At 41.1% G+C, this 24,578-nt stretch overlaps 1 protein-coding gene and 1 pseudogene across 2 annotated transcripts; both read left to right on the top strand.

Moving 5' to 3' along the window:
* The first annotated feature begins 2,641 nt into the window (after positions 1–2,641).
* Positions 2,642–11,456, top strand: LOC311508335 (plexin-C1-like; annotated as a pseudogene). Its single transcript, XR_014699902.1, has 16 exons — positions 2,642–3,911; positions 4,100–4,222; positions 5,358–5,492; positions 5,582–5,682; positions 5,762–5,867; positions 5,941–6,100; positions 6,352–6,454; positions 6,743–6,818; positions 7,298–7,339; positions 7,449–7,582; positions 7,725–7,904; positions 9,621–9,729; positions 10,012–10,191; positions 10,273–10,440; positions 10,635–10,734; positions 10,927–11,456. The product of XR_014699902.1 is annotated as a plexin-C1-like (transcript).
* Positions 11,457–15,302: 3,846 nt separating this feature from the next.
* On the top strand, positions 15,303–24,316 carry LOC311508347 (plexin-C1-like). The gene is made up of 8 exons (XM_084573059.1): positions 15,303–16,347; positions 19,092–19,214; positions 21,724–21,858; positions 21,950–22,050; positions 22,130–22,235; positions 22,309–22,468; positions 22,719–22,821; positions 23,375–24,316. The coding sequence occupies exons 1-8, from the start codon at positions 15,307–15,309 to the stop codon at positions 23,526–23,528; spliced, it is 1,923 nt and encodes a 640-aa protein (XP_084429185.1). The 5' UTR covers positions 15,303–15,306; the 3' UTR covers positions 23,529–24,316.
* The last annotated feature ends 262 nt before the right edge of the window (positions 24,317–24,578 follow it).

The raw sequence follows: 24,578 nt of genomic DNA, 5'->3' as shown, positions 1-24,578 counted from the left end.
ATCTTTAGATTGGGATTTGCAGCCAGCTGACCAGTTTGTCCTCCAATGCCATGGTGCAGAAGTGCAGCCCTTTATGCTCAATGAAAACCTTCTAAATGTAGGACTGAGACAGCTGACATACTGCTGCAGTGGGAATGAATGCTGATCAGCACCTCAAGACATTCACTAGACAATTTTTGGAACTTCCACTAGGAGGAAACAGCTTCATACACTGATCAGGCATAACATTATGACCACTGACAGGAGAAGCAAATAACACTGACCATCTTGTGAAAATACAATGTTCTGCTTCCAGCCTGTTGAAACTGGCATGAATTTGGATGTAACTTAGACATGTAGCACCTACCTAGACCAAAGCAATGACACTCTTTGATGGCAAGGTCATCCCCAGCGAGATGCAGCCTGACACACACACAGAAACGGTTTAACTCAAAAAACATGAAAAACAGCACAAAGTGTTGCCTCCAAGTTCCCCAGATCCCAAACTGATCAAGTATCTGTGGGATGAAATTCTGCATTCATATGCTGCAGCTGACATGAGACAAAGAAACTTGTAACCCAAAACAGCAGAAACTGTCTGAAAGGACTTGTGTGGAAGCCTGACACATGTATACAGACAAGTATTGTGATTAATGTAACTCAGTGTCAATCAGATGGAATCAATTATTGTATTTCATAAATTTTATAAACCATAGATGAATAATGTTCTGCAAACAACACAAAAGATGATTTGATTGCAGTCAAATAAAATATGTTACCAGTTACATGAAAGTTGTTCAGGTGCTTTGGCTTTCCAACACTAAGGTCTGATTTTTTGTGCTTTTTTTTTTTTTTTTTTTTTTAACTTATAATTAAGTTTAAGTTAACCAACTGCCAGGTAGTCTACTTTAAACACTGTATCTCAGTCTACCCTGAAGAGCTATTACTGTTTTAAAGCTATTGTTTAAAAGGCAATAAGTAGCCTAATCTGACACACTGATTTCATTTAGCTGCTATTTGAAAAACACTGAATTAAAATTAAAATAATTAAAAACTAGTCGGTATTAATTTTGCAAACATCCTCACTTTATATTTAGTGCTTAGAACGTTTACAGAGTGCTACGTTTCTGTGGACATCGTGGCTTATTGTATGCTGCAATCTAGAATGATTAAAAACTACAAAAACGTACCTGAGAGAAGTCCGGAAATAAGAACTGCGTCACGCTCTCGGGCGAAACATGGCGGCTGATTTGCCCTCCGCTAACACCTGCTTCTCATTTGCTAATTAACGTAAAACTGCAAAGAAGCGAATCAAACTACAGAAAGAAAATAACTACATGAGAAAAACAAGATAATTATGAAATATTTATACTTTATCAATAGGAACACGATGGGAATTACGAAGCATTGTGTCAGTCCAAGCGTAATATGTAGGCCTACTGTAGTACGGACTTTCTTTAAATAATTGATTGAAGTTTTAAGGTTGTCAAAAGTAGAAGATACCATACATGTACAACTCGAGGCATATCTATATCAATATATTCCTGCCACAATAATAAGACTCCTGTATCTTTTTCAACCAGAAAGGTTTTAACAACAAGCTTTCTCGTTTTGTAGAAAAACAGCTTAGATTAATAACAGGGTGACAGAGAGTTTAATTGTGGCCGTGTGGTCATGTTTAGGCTACTTTTAACTGTAAACGTCGAATTTGACTACAGACTTCAACACAGCAAAACGCTCTTTGAACTGATTGCTACATTTAAAAAATAAACTGCCGTTCATAGTTACGTGTTAATGCGCATGCGTGTTGCCACGGTTACCCACACGTTGATTTCCTTATACGTGTTGCTTAAGTGTATAAAAGGCTGACTTTTATTTGTCAAATTAAATATTTGTTATCATTGTTTGCTTTAACACTAGAGTTCTTTTTAAAGTAGCGACTTGTTCATGCAGACATGTCACCTGCTGTTAAATTATGTTAGACGATAGGCTACTTAAAGAAATTATACGTTTTAGCATAAATAACACCAGAAAATAGGCTACATGTAGTAGCTAAAGTATGGCTGATTTATGTGAAGAAAATTGATAAAATTATTTTATTAATGGTTACAATGGTCTTTTGGGGATATTTTGAAGATATAAATCAGTCTTGTTGTGAGTAAAGTTGAATTTTGGACTGGCGTGAAAACTGCCATACAGTGTCTGATCTTCACTGTCAATGATGTCTAAAGTTATTTAATAGAATAGAGAAAATAACTTCCCAGAACTGACACCAGATGTCACATTTGCTTTACACTTGTCTGAACTCGGATAGTGATATAGCCTAATGTTTAGAGGGGTCAGCGGACATGCACTTTCCTTATTCAGTATTTGATTAGAAACTTCATGACTTTTTGTGCAGATGTTAAAAGGATCGCAAATTTGTCCTGCAGATCACTGTCTTTAATTAGGAATGAGACCGTTCCCATGTGCGGACGGACCTAATGAGACAAAACGAGAATTGATTCGCTAACTGAATGGAGGTGGAAATGTCTTTGTCACGGCTTTTTGTTCCTCTGGAGATGGATACCATGTAAACTGCTGGAGGCTGATTTATCGAGCCCTTGCCAGCTGTCATTGAGTCTTGATGATGATGAAAATGTTTTGCAGTACACGTTTTGTTGACTGGGGTGTGGACTTTAAGAACATGATAGAAGAGTGACAAATGGGGCTAAGGGAAAACAGTAATGCTGCTTAATCATCATATATCAGAAACATTTAGAATGTCTGCCAGGTTTTAGTTTCGCTCAGCGCGCTCCCTCCTCCCACTTTCAGCACTTCTCTTTTCAGAGTCTCGCTGCGCTTTTACGCGCGGCTCTAGAGACGCAGTGTCAGAGATCAGAGCGCTATGCAGAGCTTCAGTGTATGAGGGTATCCAGCCAGAGCTGGCACCGTTGCTGGAAAATGATCCTGCTGCTCGGTCTGCTTTGTATTCTCTGGGGAGAACAGGGTCGGTGTCTGGAGGAGGTTTCGCCTTCGATGGAGACATCCGCCACTTCGCAGTGGCCACCAACACGGTTTATATCGCTACAGAGGAGAAGCTGTACCAGCTGAGCCACGACCTGACTCTGATCCACAGTCTGACCCAGAGAGGAATCTTGAAGCCCGGTAAAGAGCCGGCAGATGATCAGTTTGACCGGGTCTCTGAGACGGCTGCCTGGAACGCAACTTTCAGCGTCAACTTATTATTACCATTTGTTAAGAACGACGCTCAGATCATCTGCGGTGTGACCGACAATCAGTGTGGTTACTGCGAGGTTCTGGACCTGAGGAACATCTCTAACCTTCTGTACAGAGAACCCGTCCAGGTGGGACCACTGAGACGCAACAGCTCGTTCGTCGGTATTCTGGTGGATGTTAAGAAGAATCCAACTCAGACACAGACTTATATTCTGACCGCGATGCAGCCCGAAAAGAGCGAGTGTTCCTCTGATGTTGAGACCATCAACCTTCATAATGCGGATCACAAAGACCAGGCAGCTATATTTTCTCTAAGTGATGCATCAGGAGTCACACCTTTGATCAGAAATAGAGGCAATGTAGAGTTTGTAGACGGATTTCAGATCAACTCGACCATCTATCTGCTCTCCAACGTAAGAAGTGAGGCTAAAAACAAAGTCCGTCTCATTTGGCTTGAAGGCGAAACAAGTAAAACCCAAACTCTCAAGTCTCTGCGGGGGGCGACTCTCAGAGTCTCTGATGGTGAAGACAGCAGACTTCTGGCCTCCTCGGTCATCCCAGGTGGACAGACGGTGCTTTGGAGCGGAGTGTTCAGTGTGGACGGAGAACAAAGCAACACTGAGCTGGTGGTGTTTGACATCAGTCTTGATCTCAGCTTAGAGAAAGATAAGGATCCAGACTTCTACTATGTGGATAGTCCCAACCAGAAGCAGGTAAATAATGTTTTAATGGTGATTAGATGTTGACTCTATGTTTCACAGTATGTCTTCTCTGGTCATTCATGCAAGATTAACTTCCATCACTTCATTATTGTGTGGTTCCTACGAAGTCATTAAACTGGAAACATCATATATTGACTCACTTTAAGGACGTTCTTTGTATGTTCTGTTCTGTTTCTCAGCCTACGACCCTTAAACCAAAGGCAGTACTCTTCAGGCAGCCCTACATGACCTCTGTGCTGGCAGTGAGGAAGAAGACATGGATGGTTTTCTTCATTGGTACAGGAGATGGACAGCTCATTAAGGTAAGTGTGTATCAAGAGTGATGTGCATCTGTCACTGGAAAGAGAAAAAAAATACTTTTAATCAATACTTAATTAACAGTAAGGATATATATCACAGGCTGTGAACTAATATCTTTAGAGTATGTTAAGTCACAATGCAGTGGAAATTTTTTTTTCCACTAGCTAGTTGACAGTGTCATGTTTAAAGTACATTGTCATTTGAAATAGTGTCAACTGAATCACCTAATCATCTGGCAGTATTTCTTAAAGACGGTCAAATCAGACTGACCTGTGTACACCATGATATAATATTCTATCTGCTGCTACTTTCAGCCATATAATCATTCTGAAGGCACATTAGTACAATTGATTCCACAAACAAAGAGGGGATCCATTTGAAGTTATGAACTGAAGCAACTTCCAAGACTTCTGATAAATTTTAAGCATACATGACATGAGGTTGCAAATGCTCATGTTGGAATATGAGAGCACATGTTGTTTTACCATAACAGTTGACAGGGACTAGACTGTGAGTGGGTGCAAAAAGATTACAATCCTACCTACTTTGTTGATTCAGTATCCAAGGAGGTAGATGGTGGGGAGCCCAAAACTGGCACTTGGCTGGATTAGCTCATGCTGTCTAAGATGTTCAAACATACAGTAGATCAGAGGTAGGATAATTGTTCTGCATCATCCAGCAGGTATAAGAAACAAACATGAACAATGCAGAGTTTTGCTATGGGCACACTCTTGAAAATATCACTTATCAGGATGTGGTATCACTCGCCTGTTCTTTTCACGAGATCACATCTGATGTGAAACATGAAATGTGGTTGAAGAAGCAGGCGCGAGTGGTAACAAGAAACAGGACCTAAATGCAGACACTCAGAGGGTAGGTAGAATTAAAGACAGTGTAAAATATTAGTTAGCTGATTACTATACTTCTAGAGTCTACACTTGCCCGGATGATTGCATCACATCCTACATACTGGTAAATTGAGCTCTTATCTGTGGCTAGTGACTAGACCTTAGTGCTGTCACAGGCATAGCAAAAGATGTTGCTTTCCTTCCACCTTTTGACCACAGTAATTTATTGAGGCCGAAAATACACAGTGAGTCTCTCAGAAACATAACAAAACTACATTGTTGTTATCAGCTTGCTGTGGACAGGAACTATCACCCTGCTTGTCCCACGGTGCTCTACAGGGCCAATGACGACCGCCAAGTGTTTCCCAAAATACAACTGGATCAAGTAGATCAGAAACATGTCTACGTGGCATTTAGAAACCAGGTACTGCTGTTAATCACTCTCTATTACTTTAGTGTCACATGTACCTTTGCTGTATTTTGAAGTGTCTCTAAATGTCTGTTTTTTTCCAGATGAAGCGTGTACCTGTATCAAAGTGCAGCACATACACAAATGTACAGGAGTGTTGGTCTGCACAGGATCCATACTGTGTCTGGTGTGGCTCTAAACAAAGGTCAGAGAAATAACATCTGCCTCTGACATCTTCAAAGACCCTTCATGAACTTGGTTATAAGAGATTTCTCTTTTCCCAGATGCACATTTGAAGACGACTGCAAAGATTCTGACTGGTTGTCCATTCCTGATGATTTCCAAAAGAAAATAGTTTCTCACAAAGTTGTAAAGAACCCCAGTGGAGAGGTACAGGTTATACACTAACACTATACAACTGTAACTATCAGTTACTTGTCACTCATCTCTCTTCCTTTCTCAGATCACACTAAAGATCCAGACCCACCTGACTGTGAACTGGAAGGAGTCTAACTTTACCTGTCAAATCACTGCATCATCTGGAGAACTTTGTACACAAAATAGTCCTCCTCTGTTCCCACAATGCACCTGCAGCCTATCCCATGGCTCAATTCCTGCTGATGGTCAGTAACTTTAGATAAATAATCCAGTTAACTTAAAATCTCACAATCAGGGAGGAGTTGTAGATGTTATGTTGTCATAAATCAGGCCTGTTCATTAATTTGCAACAAGTCCCACCATAGCCACATACAACCAAAAATATCAATGAGAGAGACGACTCTGACAGAAGAAATATTCTACCAGTTAACACATCTGTGTTGTCATGTGGTAGAGGTCAAGACTCTGAAGTTCATCATATTGTTTTCTCTAACAGGCCTGGATATCACTGTAAAGATCAGACTTGGGAAGACGAACCTTTCAGAGCGACTGAAGCTAACCAACTGCTCTGACATCGGTGGACCTCCATCTTCTGACTTGTAAGTCCGTTCGTATTTTCTAGAAATCAAAGACACATACTGTGGACAACCTATATATATATCATGTAAATAATGAAAGATAGAACTGAAAAAGCTGAGGTGCAAAATCAGTTACCTTCTTCTTGACAAAAGCTTGAAAAGCTTCATCTGATGACCATGGTTGGCAGAGACTGTTTTGTTATCACAAAAGCTATTTGATTGTAAACTATATTATTGTATACTAATGAAATATTAAGTAGTTTTGATCCATATATTAGTATGTGTTTTATGTGTTTGTTTGTACTTCAGGTGTCAGCAGTGTATCAAGGCTGGCTGTGGATGGAACGAAAACAGCTGTTCCTGGTCTATTCAAGGAGTGGAGAATGTAATAGTGACTATTTTTATGTTCTTATCTGATGTTTCTAAATTCAACATCAATCCAATAGTATTAAAGTAATTTTGATACATTTGTTAAACTGAACACTTTGAAGCCCTGCTCTAAAATTGTAATATTTAGCTTAGACACTTTATAAAGGCTGAGCTGCCGACTTCACTTGTCCTATATGTCATTGGTTCTCAGTGCTTTGCTAAGCTAGCTGCTCATTAAACCAAGATTGTCTTATTTACTAGTTTTGCATGCATCAAACAGATGCAAAATACAAGCTTTATGTTGTATTATGTTCTACTTGTATCATGCTTGTTGAACATGAAATCTCTCATGCACAAACTAAACAAGCACAAGACATATGAGTCTATTTTTTGAGCTAAGCTAACATTAGCCACAATAAAACCTGAATCACCTCTAATAGTACCTTTACAGGGACTGTAAACCTTCTGAATCTATTTACCCACTTCCTCCTGCAGGATAGTGTTTGCAAAAAGATGGAGCCTGGGATGAACTTTTCTGTGAGTCTGAACCTCAACTGTTCCTCTGACAAATCACCTACATTCAGTAAATGTTATAACAGTAGGGTAATGTTTGAAAGGTGATTTTTGTGCGTTTTCTTTCTGTTAGAAGCCAGAAATCTCCTCCATCACTCCCAGTGTTGTGTCTTTCTACGGTAGAAACCATGTATTGTTGTCAGGTCAGAACCTCATTAATGTGACCAGAGTGAGGATCCAGACAGACCTAGACTGTACTCCACAAGAGTGAGTCACTTTACAGACAACACTAGAAGACCTACACTAGAAAAAACACTTATACTGTGAACTGACATATTCTACTGTGTCATGTTTTCTGTACATTATTGTTATTGTGATGATGGTGAGTCTTGATCTGTTTCTCTTTCAGATCTCCTGTATGGAACAAGACTGCTGTGAGTCTGACGTTCCACATTCCCAGCACAGATAAGAAAGGTGTTGTCAAAGCATGTGTTCTACTGCCAGATGGCAGTTGCCACGGCAACACTAAAATCACCTATCGATCAACACCATCCTGCACCAACATTGCACCGAGCTGCACCTGGACCAGGTGAGTTTGACTTACTGATATTTTTACATAACAAAGCATATTATCCTAACACAGGATTCAGGTGCAGAATTTCTAAAAGCTACGGTATTGGAGAAAAGGTTTAGATAAACTAAATCTGTGGTTAATTTCAAGTTTTGGTGACAATTTCTTAGTTATTATAATTCATATAACAAGTTAGTTATCTTTTGGTGCTTACTTTCCACAACGACAGCTACCAGACAGTGCAGCTAAAACTGAAGTAGGCTATTTTAGGAGCTACCTCCCAATGCTTTGTCACCAACTTCAAGAGTTTGCTGACAATGTAAGGAAAGCATGAGGGGAATAGTTACAGGTTGAGGGTCATCTCATCTCTCAAATGTGCTGCAGTAACTCCAATTCTCAAGAAACCTGGTTCAGACCCCAGCAATTTCATAACCTCCAGCCTGTTTCCAATTCGCCATTCCTTTCTAAAGCCCTGGAAATAACAGTTGCATTCCAACTTCACTCTCATCTCTCTAACAACAACCTTTATGAACGGTTCCAGTCCGGTATCCGTCCCCATCACAGCACTGAAACAGCTTTACTCAGAATAACCAACGACCTCCTCCTGGCAGCAGACTCTGGACTCCTATCTATTCTCATCCTCCTTGACCTGACCGCAGCTTTCGATACTATCTCCCACTCCATCCTTCTCCATAGACGGGCATCCATTGGACTATCTGGCACACCTCTGGACTGGTTCCACTCAAATCTCACTGGTTGAACTCAATTCATTCAATTAAAAACTTTTGCCTCCCAGCCATCTCCCTTCTCCTCTGCTCTACCACAAGGTTCTGTCCTCGGTCCAGTCCTCTTTATTATTTACCTCCTCCCCCTTATTTCATAAAAACAATATTCACTTTCATTGCTATGCAGACGACACCCAGCTCAATCTTTCCTCTACCACATCTTTTATCTTTTTATCTTATCTTTTAGTGTCTCATACTTGTAGGGTTTTAATGCTTTTGATGTCTGTTATGTATTTTAAACCCTGTTTTACTTGTACGTGATCTTGGGTCATGCAAAAGCATTTTCTTTCACCATCAGATCACTTCCCTTTTAGTAGCAGGAAATAAAGTCATTTTGTCTCCTCTATTTGTGCACACAGCTTTAAAAGACATGATAGTTCACAGCTGTATAAATATGTGGTTAAATATAATCACATAGCCTTTGCTTCTTCACCATGATATATGAAGAGACCAATATGTATTGCAAGTTTTATGCCAACATTATTGTGACTGGCTGTTTGTCTTGAAGAGGAACAGAGCTTTTTCTCCAATTTAGAATTGTAATTTGTCGCCATTGTCCATGAAGTCAACCTTTCATCTAAGGCCATTAAGAAGTGTCACTACAGTTTCCATTACGGTGGTTTATCAATCAGATATACTATTAAATCTTACAGCTATAAACAAGTCATGTTTCTGAAGTCAGTTCTTAAGAGAACCAAGAGCTGGTCAGCAGTCTGTTTTGTATTTGCCTTGCTTTATGCGTAGCCTAATATTTGTTTGTCTCTTAGTCCACCATTCACGTTGGACCGAGCAGAACCTCTCAAAAACTGAGCTGTCATAATATATGTTGATAAAAACATATACAATCACTGTAAAATTAGGGTGTCCCTGTAAGGAAAACCTTTTCTCTGAGATCAAGTTTATATTCAACTCAGTTTCCTCTGATTGGCTGCTGTTCCATGTTCTGCAGTGGGAAGAGGAACGTCACACTTACAGGGTCCCACCTGGAGTTTGTGGAAGGAATCACACACAGCCACGGCCAGCTGGAAGTCCAACCTCTCAGACATAGCAGCAGTCAGGTAGTCTCTAGAAACACAATGTCCCATTATATAGTTATCTTCCAATGACTATGTTGTGTTACATCATATCTTACCGCGTTACTGTCCATTGTCACTTTATATCTCACCAGGTCAAATTACATTACATTAGAATATGCTATGTCACATCATCTCAAGTAATCTTCTTGCATTATGTCACATAACTTAAGTACGTTACATCCCAGTTGTCATGCAGAAACATTTGTGTCCATGTGCCATCATGGTATTTCAAGTCCTTTTCTATGCTGTGTGTATTCCCTACAGGGCCTCACCTATGAGACACCTGCAGCTTTAAACCCTCAGATGATTTCTGTCAGCACTGTGTATTTGAAAGTAGCCAATCAATCCTTGGCCTGCTCCACAACTATAACCTACTATCCAGACCCTGTGTTCACCACCTTCACATCCACAAGGACAGGGGATGGGGTTCACATCACAATACAGGTACAACTTTTTAGCTTTTTTTTTAATTTCTTTTTTTAACAGATGTGCAAACATCAAGCATTTGTCATTTCATCATTTCAGAAAAAGGCAGACAAACTGGAGATGACAGCAGCAGAGTTGTCAGTGTTGGGTGTTAGTGATGAAAATAAATACCCTTGTATCATGGAAGGCAGTGAAACCAACAACCAGACTGACTTTTTCATCTGTGAGATACAAACCACAAACAACATTAAACTTCAGCACATAGAGGTAAAACTTTCCTCTGAACTGGAAAATACTGAGTCAAACTTGAGGCAGTTTAGTTTTAATGCAATGACTTTCAAATAGAGACATTTACCTAAAACCTTTGATGAACACAGTAAATAGATTTTTGACTGACTGATCCTTTGTGACATTCCACTGTGAAATTCCTTTTCAGTAGAAGTGCCATTATTGTTTTCTAGATAAAGTATGGTGGCCAGACAGTGAAGCTAGGTCCTCTGCCTTTAGTTCATCAGGTCCTTCTGATAGTGCGTCTGTTGCTGATACCTTGTGTCATAGGTGGTAAGTGATTTTGATCCATCAACGGTTTATGTCAAAGTCTCAACTTGTACGTTGCATTATGTTTAATGATTGCTTTCTGCTGTTTTCATTAGAGATATTGGGGAATAAATACTAAGATATTTTTCTGTTCCACTTAATAGAGGAAATTCTGTTTTTCTGCTCAGTTTGAATCCGTAACTCTTCATCTTTCAGTGTTGGTCTTTATCTATTACTGGCAGAAGAGACTCACTGCTGAGATGAACAAGCTGTGACCATGGATGTCTAGCTCTCCAGCCATTCTCACAGGGAACACATTCACCTGCTGGCCAGAAATTTGTATTAAAAAGCTTCCTACTTTCTTTCAGTCAGTATTTTTACATTCTTCTTCCTGTCTCTGTTGATTTGTAACTTTGTGATGCAGATGACACTTGACACAGCCGCTGCTAGCAGCCAAGAGTAATCCCACACAATCCATTTATCGTTATGTATATTTATCATACAGACCTCTTGTGTATAAAATCTTTACATTGGGATTTGCAGCCAGCTGACCAGTTTGTCCTCCAATGCCATGGTGCAGAAGTGCAGCCCTTTATGCTCAATGAAAACCTTCTAAATGTAGGACTGAGACAGCTGACATACTGCTGCAGTGGGAACGAATGCTGATCAGCACCTCATGTCATACATTAGACAATTTTTGGAACTTCCATTAGGAGGAAACAGCTTCATACACCGATCAGGCATAACATTATGACCACTGACAGGAGAAGCAAATAACGTTGACCATCTTGTGACAATTCAATGTTCTGCTGGGAAACCTTTGGTGACATTCACGTGGATGTTCCTTAGAAATGTAGCACCTACCTAAACCAAAGCAATGACACTCCTTGATGGCAGCAGTCATCCCCAGCAGGATGCAGCCTGACACAGACACAGAAACGGTTTAACTCAAAAATCATGAAAAACAGCACAAAGTGTTGCCAAATTCACTAAGATCCCAAACTGATCATCACCATCCAGACCGGCCCTGCGCAGGAGGCGGGCGGCGTGGCTGTGCGGGAGGCAGCCAGCGTGCGCATTGTTTGCAGGACGGGGCGGCTGATCGCCCTGCGTCTCGTTGTGGTGTTCCCTCGGGGCAGATATGGGACCCCCCCGGAGCTGCTTCGTGGGACCCGCCGTGGATGCCGAGCAGGAAAACAACATTGAGAAAAGAAGAGATGCTTCACTTCTCGGCGCTGTTCTCCCCTCCGTTACCATGGGCAACGTGAGATTGCTGCCATATAAGACATTCGAACTGGCCGCACTCTGCAGGCTCTGTGGTGGCATCGGCCATCCTGTGTGGAGTGGTCTGCTGGAGCAGTGGCATAGCAGAGAGGGAAAGGAAGAAGCTGGATAAAATCATCAGGAAGTCCAGCTCTGTCCTGGGCTGCCCCTTGGACTCGGTGGGGGAGGTGGGTGACGGGGGAGTTCTGGCTGAACTGTCCTCCAAGCTGGACGATGAGTCCGGCTCCCCTCCATGGTGACCTGACGGAACTGAGGAGCAGCTTCAGTGACAGACTGCTTCACCCTTGATGTGTGAAGGAAAGATACAGATGGTATTTCCTTCCTGCTGCTGTTGGGCTCCACAGCGAGCACTCCTAATATGTGCAATATTGTTACACCTTATGGTGTAATAACACCAGTCTGTGCAATATGTCTATTATCTGTTTTATCTCTGTCATTTCTGCATGCTGTTGCAAAATGCAATTTCCCCATTGTGGGACAAATAAAGGTTTTCTTATTCTTATTCTTATTCTCATTATTCTCTGTGGGATGATCCACAGAGGCCCCTCCCCTTGACCCACTGGCCCCAAAGACCCCCACTAACAACATCCTGTTGCCAGACACCACGGGACGCCTGATCGGTGTGTGCTGTGTTTAATTGCTAATTTCAGAAATTCTGCATTCATATGCTGCAGCTGACATGAGACAAAGAAACTTGTAACCCAAAACAGCAGAAACTGTCTGAAAGGACTTGTGTGGAAGCCTGACACATGTACATAGACAAGTATTGAGATTAATGTAACTCAGTCAGCATCAGTCAAATGGAATCAATTATTGTATTTCATAAATTTTATAAACCATAGATGAATAATGTTCTGCAAATACAACAAAGGATGATTTGATCAAATAAAATATTCCAGCTAAGTGATACTTGCGTGTTGATCAGTTTGATGAAGTTTGTTCAGGTGCTTTGATTTTACAATACTAAGCTCTGGTGATAATTAAGTTTAAGTTTATCAGACAGGTGACGTGTTAAAACAAGAATTCTACTTTATGGCAGTCAACAGAATTGTGGCAATCTCTACAAGATGCTCAGAGAAACTACCTACCAGGTAGTCTGCTTTAAACACTGTGTCCCAGTCTACCTTGAAGAGCTATTACTGTTTTAAAGCTATTGTTTTAAAGGCAATAAGTAGCCTAACCTGACACACTGATTTCATTTAGCTGCTATTTGAAAAACACTGAATTAAAAATGAAAATAATTAAAAAATAGTCATTTTTGCAAACATCCTCACTTTAAATTTAGTGCTTAGAACGTTTACAGAGTGCTACACTTCTGTGGACATCGTGGCTTATTCTATGCTGCAATCTAGAATGATTAAAAACTACAAAAACGTACCTGAGAGAAGTCCGGAAATAAGAACTGCGTCACGCTCTCGGGCTAAACATGGCGGCTGATTAGACCTCCGCTAACACCTGCTTCTCATTTGCTAATTAACGTAAAACTGGTTACAGAAAAAGGGCTACATGTAGTAAAGTATGGCTAATTTATGTGAAGAAATTTGATGAAATTATTTTATTTGTGGATATTTTGAAGATATAAAACAGTCTTGTTGTGAGTAAAGTTGAATTCTGGACTGTGGTGAAATCTGCCATACAGTGTCTAGTCTTCACTGTCAATCATGTCTGAAGTTATTTAATAAGAGTAGAGAAAATAACTTCCCAGAACAGACACCAGATGTCACCTTTGCTTTACACTTGTCTTTCATTGAGCACTTGCCAGCTGTCATTGAGTCTTTCTTGATCTTGACTGATCAAAATGTTTTGAGACTTGATTTTGTATCATTATCAAGGGCGGACTGGCATACGGGGATCGGGGCCAGTGAGCCGGTGGGCCGGGCCATGAGAAAAAGAAATTTAAAGGGGGAAAAAAAAATATTGCAACGGCCTACAGCGATGTGGTCCGCTGGGGGCTGGGTCGGGCGGCTATTGTTGTGATAGGCTATACCTGTGTTCACGTATCTCTGCCTATGCTGATAGCCAATCACATTTCGTCCATGTGCTTATTTGCAGGGCAATTTTCATCTTGTCTGTGTTGTAATTTGCCACATTTCCCGCATTTCCTTTCATTTCCTCCCCATTGTTTGTGTTTTTGGCTTCTTTTGTGGTTTCCATTTCTTATTGTGCTTGTGTGCAACCTCTTGTACTGTTCCCACTGTCTCTCCCTGCGTGCTTACTTGTGTGGCGACCTCTTCTGATTGCCTGACAGTCTGTATTGTCGTTGCCAGCGTTAGGTCCGCCATTAGCTGCAGTCTGCGCCGCAGCCCCAAAGGGGCCCACTGACATTAAGAGTGTACAGGGCCCAGAATTTGGTGCAACGCCCCTGTGCAGACATGTCACCTGTTGTTAAATTATGTTAGAGATAGGCTACTTAAAGAAATGATACGTTATAGCATACATAACACCAGAAAATAGGCTACATGTAGTAAAGTATGGCTGATTTATGTGAAGAAATTTGATACAATTATTTTATTAATGGTTACAATGGTCTTTTGGAGATATTTTGATGATATAAAACAGTCTTGTTGTGAGTAAAGTTGAATTCTGGACTGGCGTGAAAACTGCCATACAGTGTCTGATCTTCACTGTCAATGATGTCTAAAGTTATTTAATAGAGAAAACAACTTCCCAGAACTGACACCAGATGTCACCTTTGCTTTACACTTGTCTGAACACGCAGAAAGAATAGAAAGGATAGTTGTATAATGTTTGGAGGGGTCAGCGGACATGCACTTTCCTTATTCAGTATTTGACAAGAAACTTCATGAATTTTCGTGCAGATGTCAAAAGGATCGCATATTTGTCCTGCAGATCACTGTCTTTAATTAGGAATGAGACCGTTCCCATGTGCGGACGGACCTAATGAGACAAACAGAACTGATTCGCTAACTGAATGGAGGTGGAAATATCCTTGTCACGGCTTTTTGTTCCTCTCGAGATGGATACCATGTAAACTGCTGGAGGCTGATTTATCGAGCACTTGCCAGCTGCCATTGAGTCTTTCTTAATCTTGACTGATCAAAATGTTTTGAGACTTGATTGTGTATCATTATCAGCATGTTTTGTTGACTGGGGTGTGGACATGAAGAGGGACAAATGGTAATGTTGTTTTCATCATATTTCAGAAACATTTAGAATGTCTGCTAGGTTTTAGTTTCGCTCAGCGCGCTCCCTCCTCCCACTTTCAGCACTTCTCTTTTCAGAGTCTCGCTTTTACGCGCGGCTCTAGAGACGCAGTGTCAGAGATCAGAGCGCCAAGCAGAGCTTCAGTGTATGAGGGTATCCAGCCAGAGCTGGCACCGTTGCTGGAAAATGATCCTGCTGCTCGGTCTGCTTTGTATTCTCTGGGGAGAACAGGGTCGGTGTCTGGAGGAGGATGGAGGAGGTTTCGCCTTCGATGGAGACATCCGCCACTTCGCAGTGGCCACCAACACGGTTTATATCGCTACAGAGGAGAAGCTGTACCAGCTGAGCCACGACCTGACTCTGATCCACAGTCTGACCCAGAGAGGCATCTTGAAGCCCGGTAAAGAGCCGGTGGATGATCAGTTTGACCGGGTCTCTGAGACGGCTGACTGGAACGCAACTTTCAGCGTCAACTTATTATTACCATTTGTTGAGAATGACGCTCAGATCGTCTGCGGTGTGACCGACAATCAGTGTGGTTACTGCGAGGTTCTGGACCTGAGGAACATCTCTAACCTTCTGTACAGAGAACACGTCCAGGTGGGACCACTGAGACGCAACAGCTCGTTCGTCGGTATTCTGGTGGATGTTAAGAAGAATCCAACTCAGACACAGACTTATATTCTGACCGCGATGCAGCCCGAAAAGAGCGAGTGCTCCTCTGATGCTCAGACCATCAATCTTTATAATGCGGATCACAAAGACCAGGGAACTATATTTTCCCTAACTGATGGATCAGGAGCAACACCTTTGATCAGAAGTAAAGGCGATGTGGAGTTTGTGGACGGATTTCAGATCAACTCGACCATCTGTCTGCTCTCCAACGTAAGAAGTGAGGCTAAAAGCAACAAAGTCCGTCTCATTTGGCTTGAAGGGGAAACAAGTAAAACCCAAACTCTCAAGTCTCTGCGGGGGGCGACTCTCAGAGTCTCTGATGGTGAAGACAGCAGACTTGTGGCCTCCTCGGTCATCCCAGGTGGACAGACGGTGCTTTGGAGCGGAGTGTTCAGTGTGGACGGAGAACAAAGCAACACTGAGCTGGTGGTGTTTGACATCAGTCTTGATCTCAGCTTAGAGAAAGATAAGGATCCAGACTTCTACTATGTGGATAGTCCCAACCAGAAGCAGGTAAATAATGTTTCAGTGGGGATTAGATGTTTTCTCTAGGTCATTCTTGCAAGATAAACGTTCATCATTTCATTGTGTGGTTCCTTGTCGAAGAAGGAATATTTCCTCCTCCTCTCCTTCAGCCCAGGTTCTTTATACCTATTGGAAAGGTTAGTCTGACTATGAATAGACCACCCGACAACTTCTCTCCAATTGACAATTTATTTAGCACGCAGAGAATTGGTACAGAGTCAGCGCTGAGACTTCAGCTTAACCACCTATGGGTAGAAAAGGAGAAGCCCCCAACTATGTGTGTGCACAGAGGTTTTATTCTATCTGGGCTCCACCCGAGGACAATAGAAGGAGCGCGGCCTTTCATGTATCAGTAGTTTGCAATGTGTGGTCGGCTCTAACTGCTTTCTACAAGGTGAAATATTAGAGTGTGGTGCATCATATCTCGTGAGCAAGGATGTAGCAAAGCGGTAAACAACCCTGTACCTGGTATGATAGAAGAAGAACACTTTTTTCTGTTTTTTCCCTCACATAACTCTTTAATATCTAACAAATCCCCCTGTTGGCGTGCCTTAAGGGCTGTCTGCGTTTGTAACTTTTATATTACATCCAGCCATAGTAATGGCGGGATGACTATCGGGCTTACCACTGCCAAACAGGCCAGTGTAGGCCAGGACCCAAAGGTCAACATTTTATTCTTCCTCTGTTTCTTCGCCTATATCTCTTAGGTGCTCTCTGATTTCTCTAAGGTTTCTTTCTGTGGATGACTCTCCTCTTCTACAGTGTGCTTCATGCCAGTATCTACTCACCTTAGTCTGCTCTTCATCCAGCCAGACTCTCACACCATGCGTGGTCGACGACACTACCTTAAACGGGCCTGTCCACCTTGGCTCATTCCACGTTCTGTGGAACACTTTTCTGTAGATCCACTCTCCCTCTCTCCTTTATCTCCTCTTCTGTGCCTCACTAAGACAATTTCTAGCCTGTGAGTGACCTTCTTCCTCTCTGTTCTTTTTAGATTGTCCACATTCCTTCTCTATTTCCTGTATTAGTTTAACACATTCTAGTCTCTGTATTAGTATTAGTCTCTATTAAACACTAACTTTAGGCATAAGGTTAGTGTCCCTTTCTCTTTTTTTTTTCATCTCAGTAACCATTAACACTTACAAAAACCTTTCTTCATCTCCCTTCCCCTACGTACTTTTTCCATCGATAACACTTGTCACAGTCCATCATTCAGCTATGAGCAAGACATCACATTAGCCTGAGCAGCTGATGGAGTTACACATCTAGCACGTACAATCTGTTCCTGTTCCAAAACACTCTTATCTCATGTCCTCTCCTTCCTTTCTTCCTGCTCTCTTGTTACCATTCCCTCCAGAGCCTGCTCTCTCAATGCCTGTTCTTCCACTGCCTGTTCTCTTTCCCTCTCCGTCTCGTCTGTTCTGTTCTACGTCCATGCTGCCTCTCTTCCTTTTACCTCCCCATACTGTGACCCTGCCTCCCCCTCGCTGGTTGTGACAGTTAACTTGGCCATTCCCTCTTTTAGTTCACTTAACATGTTCTTTATTGCTGTCAGTGTGGTGTATGAAGGTTGTGCAGGGTATAATGACTCACCAGCTGTTGCTGTGGTTGTCTCACTTACGTCAGGCTTGTTCTCTTCTTTTTCTTCCGTCTGGACCGCTTGCACTGGAGCGCTGGTGTGGCTAGAAATGCAGTTGCTAAAATGCAAGCATGTAAGTTTCACATGATCTTCAATCTTTTCTTTTTCTTTCTTTTCCTTCGATAACCTTCCCGCTTTTTTAATTTCCATTGTCAATTTGTTTGCTTTATTTTGGAGGGTGGCCGCATAATATTTCACACATAACAGTAAAAACACAAAATAATACACTTTTACCATTTCCGTGACTTCTTTTTATCCTTCCCTATTCTTTCCCTACTGTTCACTTTATCTACTTTATCCACAGAGGGGCGCTTTTACACCCAGACACCCAGGCAAATTAAGCCTAAGTGTTTAGATGAGGGACCTTTAAACCCACCTCGTGGCTACAGAGTAGAGCTTTTACAATCAAACTTCCAGACTCTTGGGAGTCTAAACATTTGACCGAGGGACCTTTAAACCCCCTCTGTCTACAGACTTTCAGAGCTGTCTCTTTTTCACCTTCCCTAAGCGAGGGAACTATAACCCGAAATCTCTCTGGAGCTGTCTCTTTTACGCTTGGATCCTCAAGTGAGGGAACTATAACCCGAATTCCTAGGCTGGGGCTCCCTTTTGGGCTTCTTTTTGGGGGCTGATCAGACCCCTCCAGCCTTCAAACGTGCCAGCCACGCCTGAATTTATTTTTCTTTTTCATTTCTAATCTGTACAAATTCTTTGCGTTTTTAGTTCTGTAAAAACAACACTACTGTTGGATCATGCTCTCACAGCCACAAAATGTCTCGTAAGACATGTAGAAATTTGTTTTAAAGGTTTTCTGCTTACCTTTTTATTTAGTTGCGGCCGCTGGCTGTAAGAGACGTTCCTCCAGTGTAACTATTCTTTTCCAGGTAAACCAGACGAGCCCCCAATTCTGTTTTTGGCCTCACATAACTCTTTAATATCCAACATCCTACAAAGTCACTAAACTAGAAACATCATATATTGACTCACTTTAAGGACCTTCAATGAAACAGCAGAATTCTGTGTTCAGGTGTCTACTGTATAAATACCATGCAAATCCAAACCTGATTCGCTATGTGTCTCTGTTTCTCAGCCTAAAACCCTTAAACCAAAGGCAGTACTCTTCAGGCAGCCCTACATGACCTCTGCGCTGGCAGTGAGGAAGAAGACATGGATGGTCTTCTTCATTGGTACAGGAGATGGACAGCTCATTAAGGTAAGTGTATCAAGAGTGATGTGCATCTGTCACTGGAAAGAGGAAAAAATACTTTTAATCAAAACTTTATTAAAAGGAGGGATATATATCAAGAGCAGTTAACTAATACAGTATCTTTAGAGTATATTAAGTCACAATGCAGTGTAAAGTTTTTTTTTCCACTAGCTAGTTGACAGTGTCATGTTTAAAGAAAGTACATTGTCATTTGAAATAGTGTCATCTGAATAACCTAATCATCTGGCAGTATTTCTTAAAGACTGTCAAATCAGACTGAACTGTGTACACCATGATATAATATACTATCTGCTGCTACTTTCAGCTATATAATCATTCTGAAGGCACATTAGTACTACTGATTCCACAAACAAAGAGGGGTTTCCATTTGAAGTTATAAATTGAAGCAACTTGAAGACTTCTGATACATTTCAATCGTACATGCCATAAGGTTGCAAATGCTCATGTTGGAATATGAGAGCACATGTTGTTTTACCATAACAGTTGACAGGGAGGAAATCCAGCAGGGACTAGACTGTGAGTGGGTGTGAGAAGATTACAAAGGTGTTCAACCCTACCTGCTTTGATGGTAGGGGTATTACCCTGTCTTTGTTGATTCAGTGTCCAAGGAGGGAGATGGTGGGGAGCCCAAAACTGGCACTTGGCTGGATTAGTTCATGCTGTCTAAGATGTTCAAACATACAGTAGATCAGAGGTAGGACAATTGTTTTGCATCATCCAGCAGGTATAAGAAACAAACATGAACAATGCAGAGTTTTGCTATGGGCACACTCTTTAAAATATGACTTGTCAGGATGTGGTATCACACACCTGTTCTTTTCACGAGATCACATCTGATGTGAAAGTCAATGTTGTTGAAGAAGCACGCAAAAGGCGTGGGTGGTGACCAATGTTCCCTCTAATTTTTCATGTGTCTGGGCATACACAAAAACTCTGTGAGTACACTGTGGACCACTGTGAGCAACATCACACGTGCACGCTGGGGCCACACACCAGTATCACACCTGTCCAAAACCTGAGATCATAGCAAGTTACATAGTTTATCAAAAGAATCCCATTATAGCAGTAATTTTTTACCTATATATTATATTCATCTATTTATTGCGCATAGTGCTGTCTGTGATGTGTGTGTGTTGCTTGTATGTCTTTATGCCACTGTCAAAGACAATTTTCCATTTTATGTAAGTTTTATGGACATTAAAGAAGTCTAAGTCTAACTGTATAAATGAATATAAAACAATAGAAAGCAGAACATTCCTCTTGTAATAGCGCAATAAGAAAAGTTCAAACAGAAAGTTTGAGGAAAAGTTGTAGCTTTGTTGTCTTCTGGTATCTTCTTCACAAGCAACAGTACCTCGACCAATGAGATGAGCAGGATTCCCGCTGTCAGCTTATTGGTCACAGTTTACCGTAAATGTTCCTATAAAGCGCCTTGTTACTCATTAATTACATTGACATTTTACACGCTACTTTTGATTCTCACGGTAATACGGGACAAAGTGCGTCCTGTTTCAGCTCAATACGGGACGCGTACTTTTGTTTCTAAATACGGAACGATTCTGTTTTTCAAGGGACTGTTGGCAACCCCAAGTTTTGCAGAGCAGACCTTTCTCTCTCGAAAAAGAAAAATCTTACCCAGTGTCACCGCTGGTTCTTTGTTTGCACACACTCCGACAGCCATTCCATCTTAAAAGAACCACATTTAATTTTTACTTTGTCTTGGTGAGTGGATGCGCCACTGCCTTAACTCCGCCGCACTGTTAGCTAACCTGCAAAACACCGGCGCCGCGGTGGATATGGGGGGGCACGTACTGTCATGATTGGCAGCGTAAGTGAACCGCATCATACCATTGGCTGGACAGCTGTCACTCACTGAGTTACATTGCAAAATGGTACATAAACAAATAATTTACTTGTTTAATTTATTTACAGTTCATGTTGGATTTTTTTATGCGCTGCATAGATTTTCTTGTGCGCGGAGAACGTGCGAGCAGTGCGCGATTGCGCAAGCGCGCAGCTTAGAGGGAACATTGGTGGTGACAAGAAACTGACCTAAATGCAGACACTCAGAGGGTAGGTAGAATTAAAGACAGTGTAAAATATTAGTTAGCTGATTAATATACTTCTGGAGTCTATGCTTGCCTGAATAGATGCATCACATCCTGCATACTGGTAAGTGTTGAAGTAACACAGTGGAAGTGACATGAAGCAGAAACACAAACTAATGCTTTCATCACACTTCATTATTTCTGTGCTTTTGTGAGCTCTTATCTGTGTCAGAGAACAAAATGGCCTCTACATTTATGAGTGTAAAAGGTTTTCCTCTGCAACCTTAATGGTGGCAGTCATTAACTAGTGGCTAGACCTAAGTGCTGTCACAGGCATAGCAAAAGATGTTGCTTTCCTTCTACCTTTTGACCACAGTAGTTTATTGAGGCCGAAAATACACAGTGCGTCTCTCAGAAACATAACAAAACTACATTGTTGTTGTCAGCTTGCTGTGGACAGGAACTATCACCCTGCTTGTCCCACGGTGCTCTACAGGGCCAATGACGACCGCCAAGTGTTTACCAAAATACAACTGGATGAAGTGGATCAGAAACATGTCTACGTGGCATTTAGAAACCAGGTACTGCTGTTACTCACTCTCTGTTATTTTAGTGTCACATGTACCTTTGCTGTATTTTGAAGTGTCTCTAAATGTCTGCTTTTTTTCCCAGATGAAGCGTGTACCTGTATCAAACTGCAGCATGTACACAAATGTACAGGAGTGTTGGTCTGCACAGGATCCATACTGTGTCTGGTGTGGCTCTAAACAAAGGTCAGAGAAACAACATCTGCATCTGACATCTTCAAAGACCCATCATGAACTTGGTTATAAGAGATTTCTCTTTTCCCAGATGCACATTTGAAGACGACTGCAAAGATTCTGACTGGTTGTCCATTCCTGATGATTTCCAAGAGAAAATAGTTTCTCACAAAGTTGTAAAGAACCTCAGTGGAGAGGTACAGGTTATACACTAACACTATACAACTGTAACTATCAGTTACTTGTCACTCATCTCTCTTTCTCTCTCAGATCACACTAAAGATCCAGACCCACCTGACTGTGAACTGGAAGGCGTCTAACTTTGCCTGTCAAATCTCTGCATCATCTGGAGGACTTTGTACACAAACTAGTCCTCCTCTGTTCCCACAATGCACCTGCAGCCTATCCCATGGCTCAATTCCTGCTGACGGTCAGTAACTTTAGATAAATAATCCAGTTAACTCAAAATCTCACAATCAGGGAGGAGTTGTAGATGTTATGTTGTCATAAATCAGGCCTGTTCATTAATTTGCAACATGTCCCATCATAACCACATACAACCAAAAATATCAATGAGAGAGACGACTCTGACAGAAGAAATATTCTACCAGTTAACACATCTGTGTGTCATGTGGTAGAGGTCAAGACTCTGAAGTTCATCATATTGTTTTCTCTAACAGGCCTGGATGTCACTGTAAAGATCAGACTTGGGAAGACGATCCTTTCAGAGCGACTGAAGCTAACCAACTGCTCTGACATCAGTGGACCTCCATCTTCTGACTTGTAAGTCCTTTCGTATTTTCTAGAAATCAAAGACACATACTGTGGATAACCTATATATATCATGTAAATACACCTTACACCTTACCCTGTATATATAATTTATATTCTTCTTTCTCTATTTCTTGTACATTTGTTCATATGCTAATATGATAATTTGTACATTTTGGCTTATACTATTTCTATTTTATCTTACTAGATTTTATTCTACTTATTTTTTATTTCTATTTTATTTTATTTAATCTTTTCTTTTTATCTGAGGTTCTTAAGAGTGTGTTTGTTTGATCCTTGTGGATCAATAAAGTTTATCTAAGTCTAAGTCATCTAAGTTAAATAATGAAAGATAGAAAGATGAAAAAGCTGAGGTGCAAAATCAGTTACCTTCTTCTTGACAAAAGCTTGAAAAGCTTCATCTGATGACCATGGTTGGTAGAGACTGTGTTTTGTCATCACAGAAGATATTTGATTGTAAACTATATTATTATATACTAATGTAATATTAAGTAGTTTTGATCCATATATTAGTATGTGTTTTATGTGTTTGTTGGTTCTTCAGGTGTCAGCAGTGTATCAAGGCTGGCTGTGGATGGAACGAAAACAGCTGTTCCTGGTCTATTCAAGGAGTGGAGAATGTAATAGTGACTATTTTTATGTTCTTATCTGATGTTTCAAAATTCTACATCAATCCAATATTATTAAAGTCATTTTGATACATTTGTTAAACTCAACACTTTGAAGCCCTGCTCTGAAATTGTAATATATAGTTTTGACACTTTCCAGAGGCTGAGCTGCTAACTTCACTTGTCCTATATGTTATTGGTTCTCAGTGCTTTGCTAAGCTAGCTGCTCATTAAACCAAGATTGTCTTATTTACTAGTTCTGCACGCATCAAACAGATGCAAAATACAAGCTATCATGTTGTATTATGTTCTACTTATATGGCTTAATTTACCTCATGCTTGTTAAACATGAAATCTCTCAGTCTCTAGTTATACACAAACTAAACAAGCACAAAAGACATATGAGTCTAGTTTTTGAGCTAAGCTAACATTAGCCACAATAAAACCTGAATCACCTCTAATAGTACCTTTACAGGGACTGTAAACCTTCTGACTCTATTTACCCACTTCCTCCTGCAGGATAGTGTTTGCAAAAAGATGGAACCTGGGATGAACTTTTCTGTGAGTCTGAACCTCAACTGTTCCTCTGACAAATCACCTACATTCAGTAAATGTCATAACAGTAGGGTAATGTTTGAAAGGTGATGTTTGTGTGTTTTTTTTTTATTTTTTCTGTTAGAAGCCAGAAATCTCCTCCATCACTCCCAGTGTTGTGTCTTTCTACGGTAGAAACCATGCATTGTTGTCAGGTCAGAACCTCATTAATGTGACCAGAGTGAGGATCCAGACAGACCTAGACTGTACTCCACAAGAGTGAGTCACTTTACAGACAACACTAGAAGACCTACACTAGAAAAACACTTCTACTGTGAACTGACATATTCTACAGTGTCATGTTTTCTGTACATTATTGTTATTGTGATGATGGTGAGTCTTGATCTGTTTCTCTTTCAGATCTCCTGTATGGAACAAGACTGCTGTGAGTCTGACGTTCCACATTCCCAGCACAGATAAGAAAGGTGTTGTCAAAGCATGTGTTCTACTGCCAGATGGCAGTTGCCATGGCAACACTAAAATCACCTTTCGATCAACACCATCCTGCACCACCATTGCACCGAGCTGCACCTGGGCCAGGCAAGT

This window comes from Chelon labrosus, assembly GCF_963514085.1.
Source record: "Chelon labrosus genome assembly, chromosome: 23".
Classification (NCBI taxonomy): domain Eukaryota; kingdom Metazoa; phylum Chordata; class Actinopteri; order Mugiliformes; family Mugilidae; genus Chelon; species Chelon labrosus.
Note: the sequence above shows the minus strand (reverse complement) of the source record. Positions and strands in the feature narration are given on the sequence as shown.

What these genes read in the sequence shown, in the direction of transcription:
- LOC311508347 (XM_084573059.1), top strand. Translation starts at nt 15,307, where the DNA reads ATGAGGGTATCCAGCCAGAGCTGGCACCGTTGCTGGAAAATGATCCTG. An exon ending in TGGTGTGGCTCTAAACAAAG is followed by an intron (nt 22,051 to 22,129) that starts GTCAGAGAAACA and finishes CTCTTTTCCCAG; the next exon opens with ATGCACATTTGAAGACGACT. An exon ending in GGACCTCCATCTTCTGACTT is followed by an intron (nt 22,822 to 23,374) that starts GTAAGTCCTTTC and finishes TTGGTTCTTCAG; the next exon opens with GTGTCAGCAGTGTATCAAGG.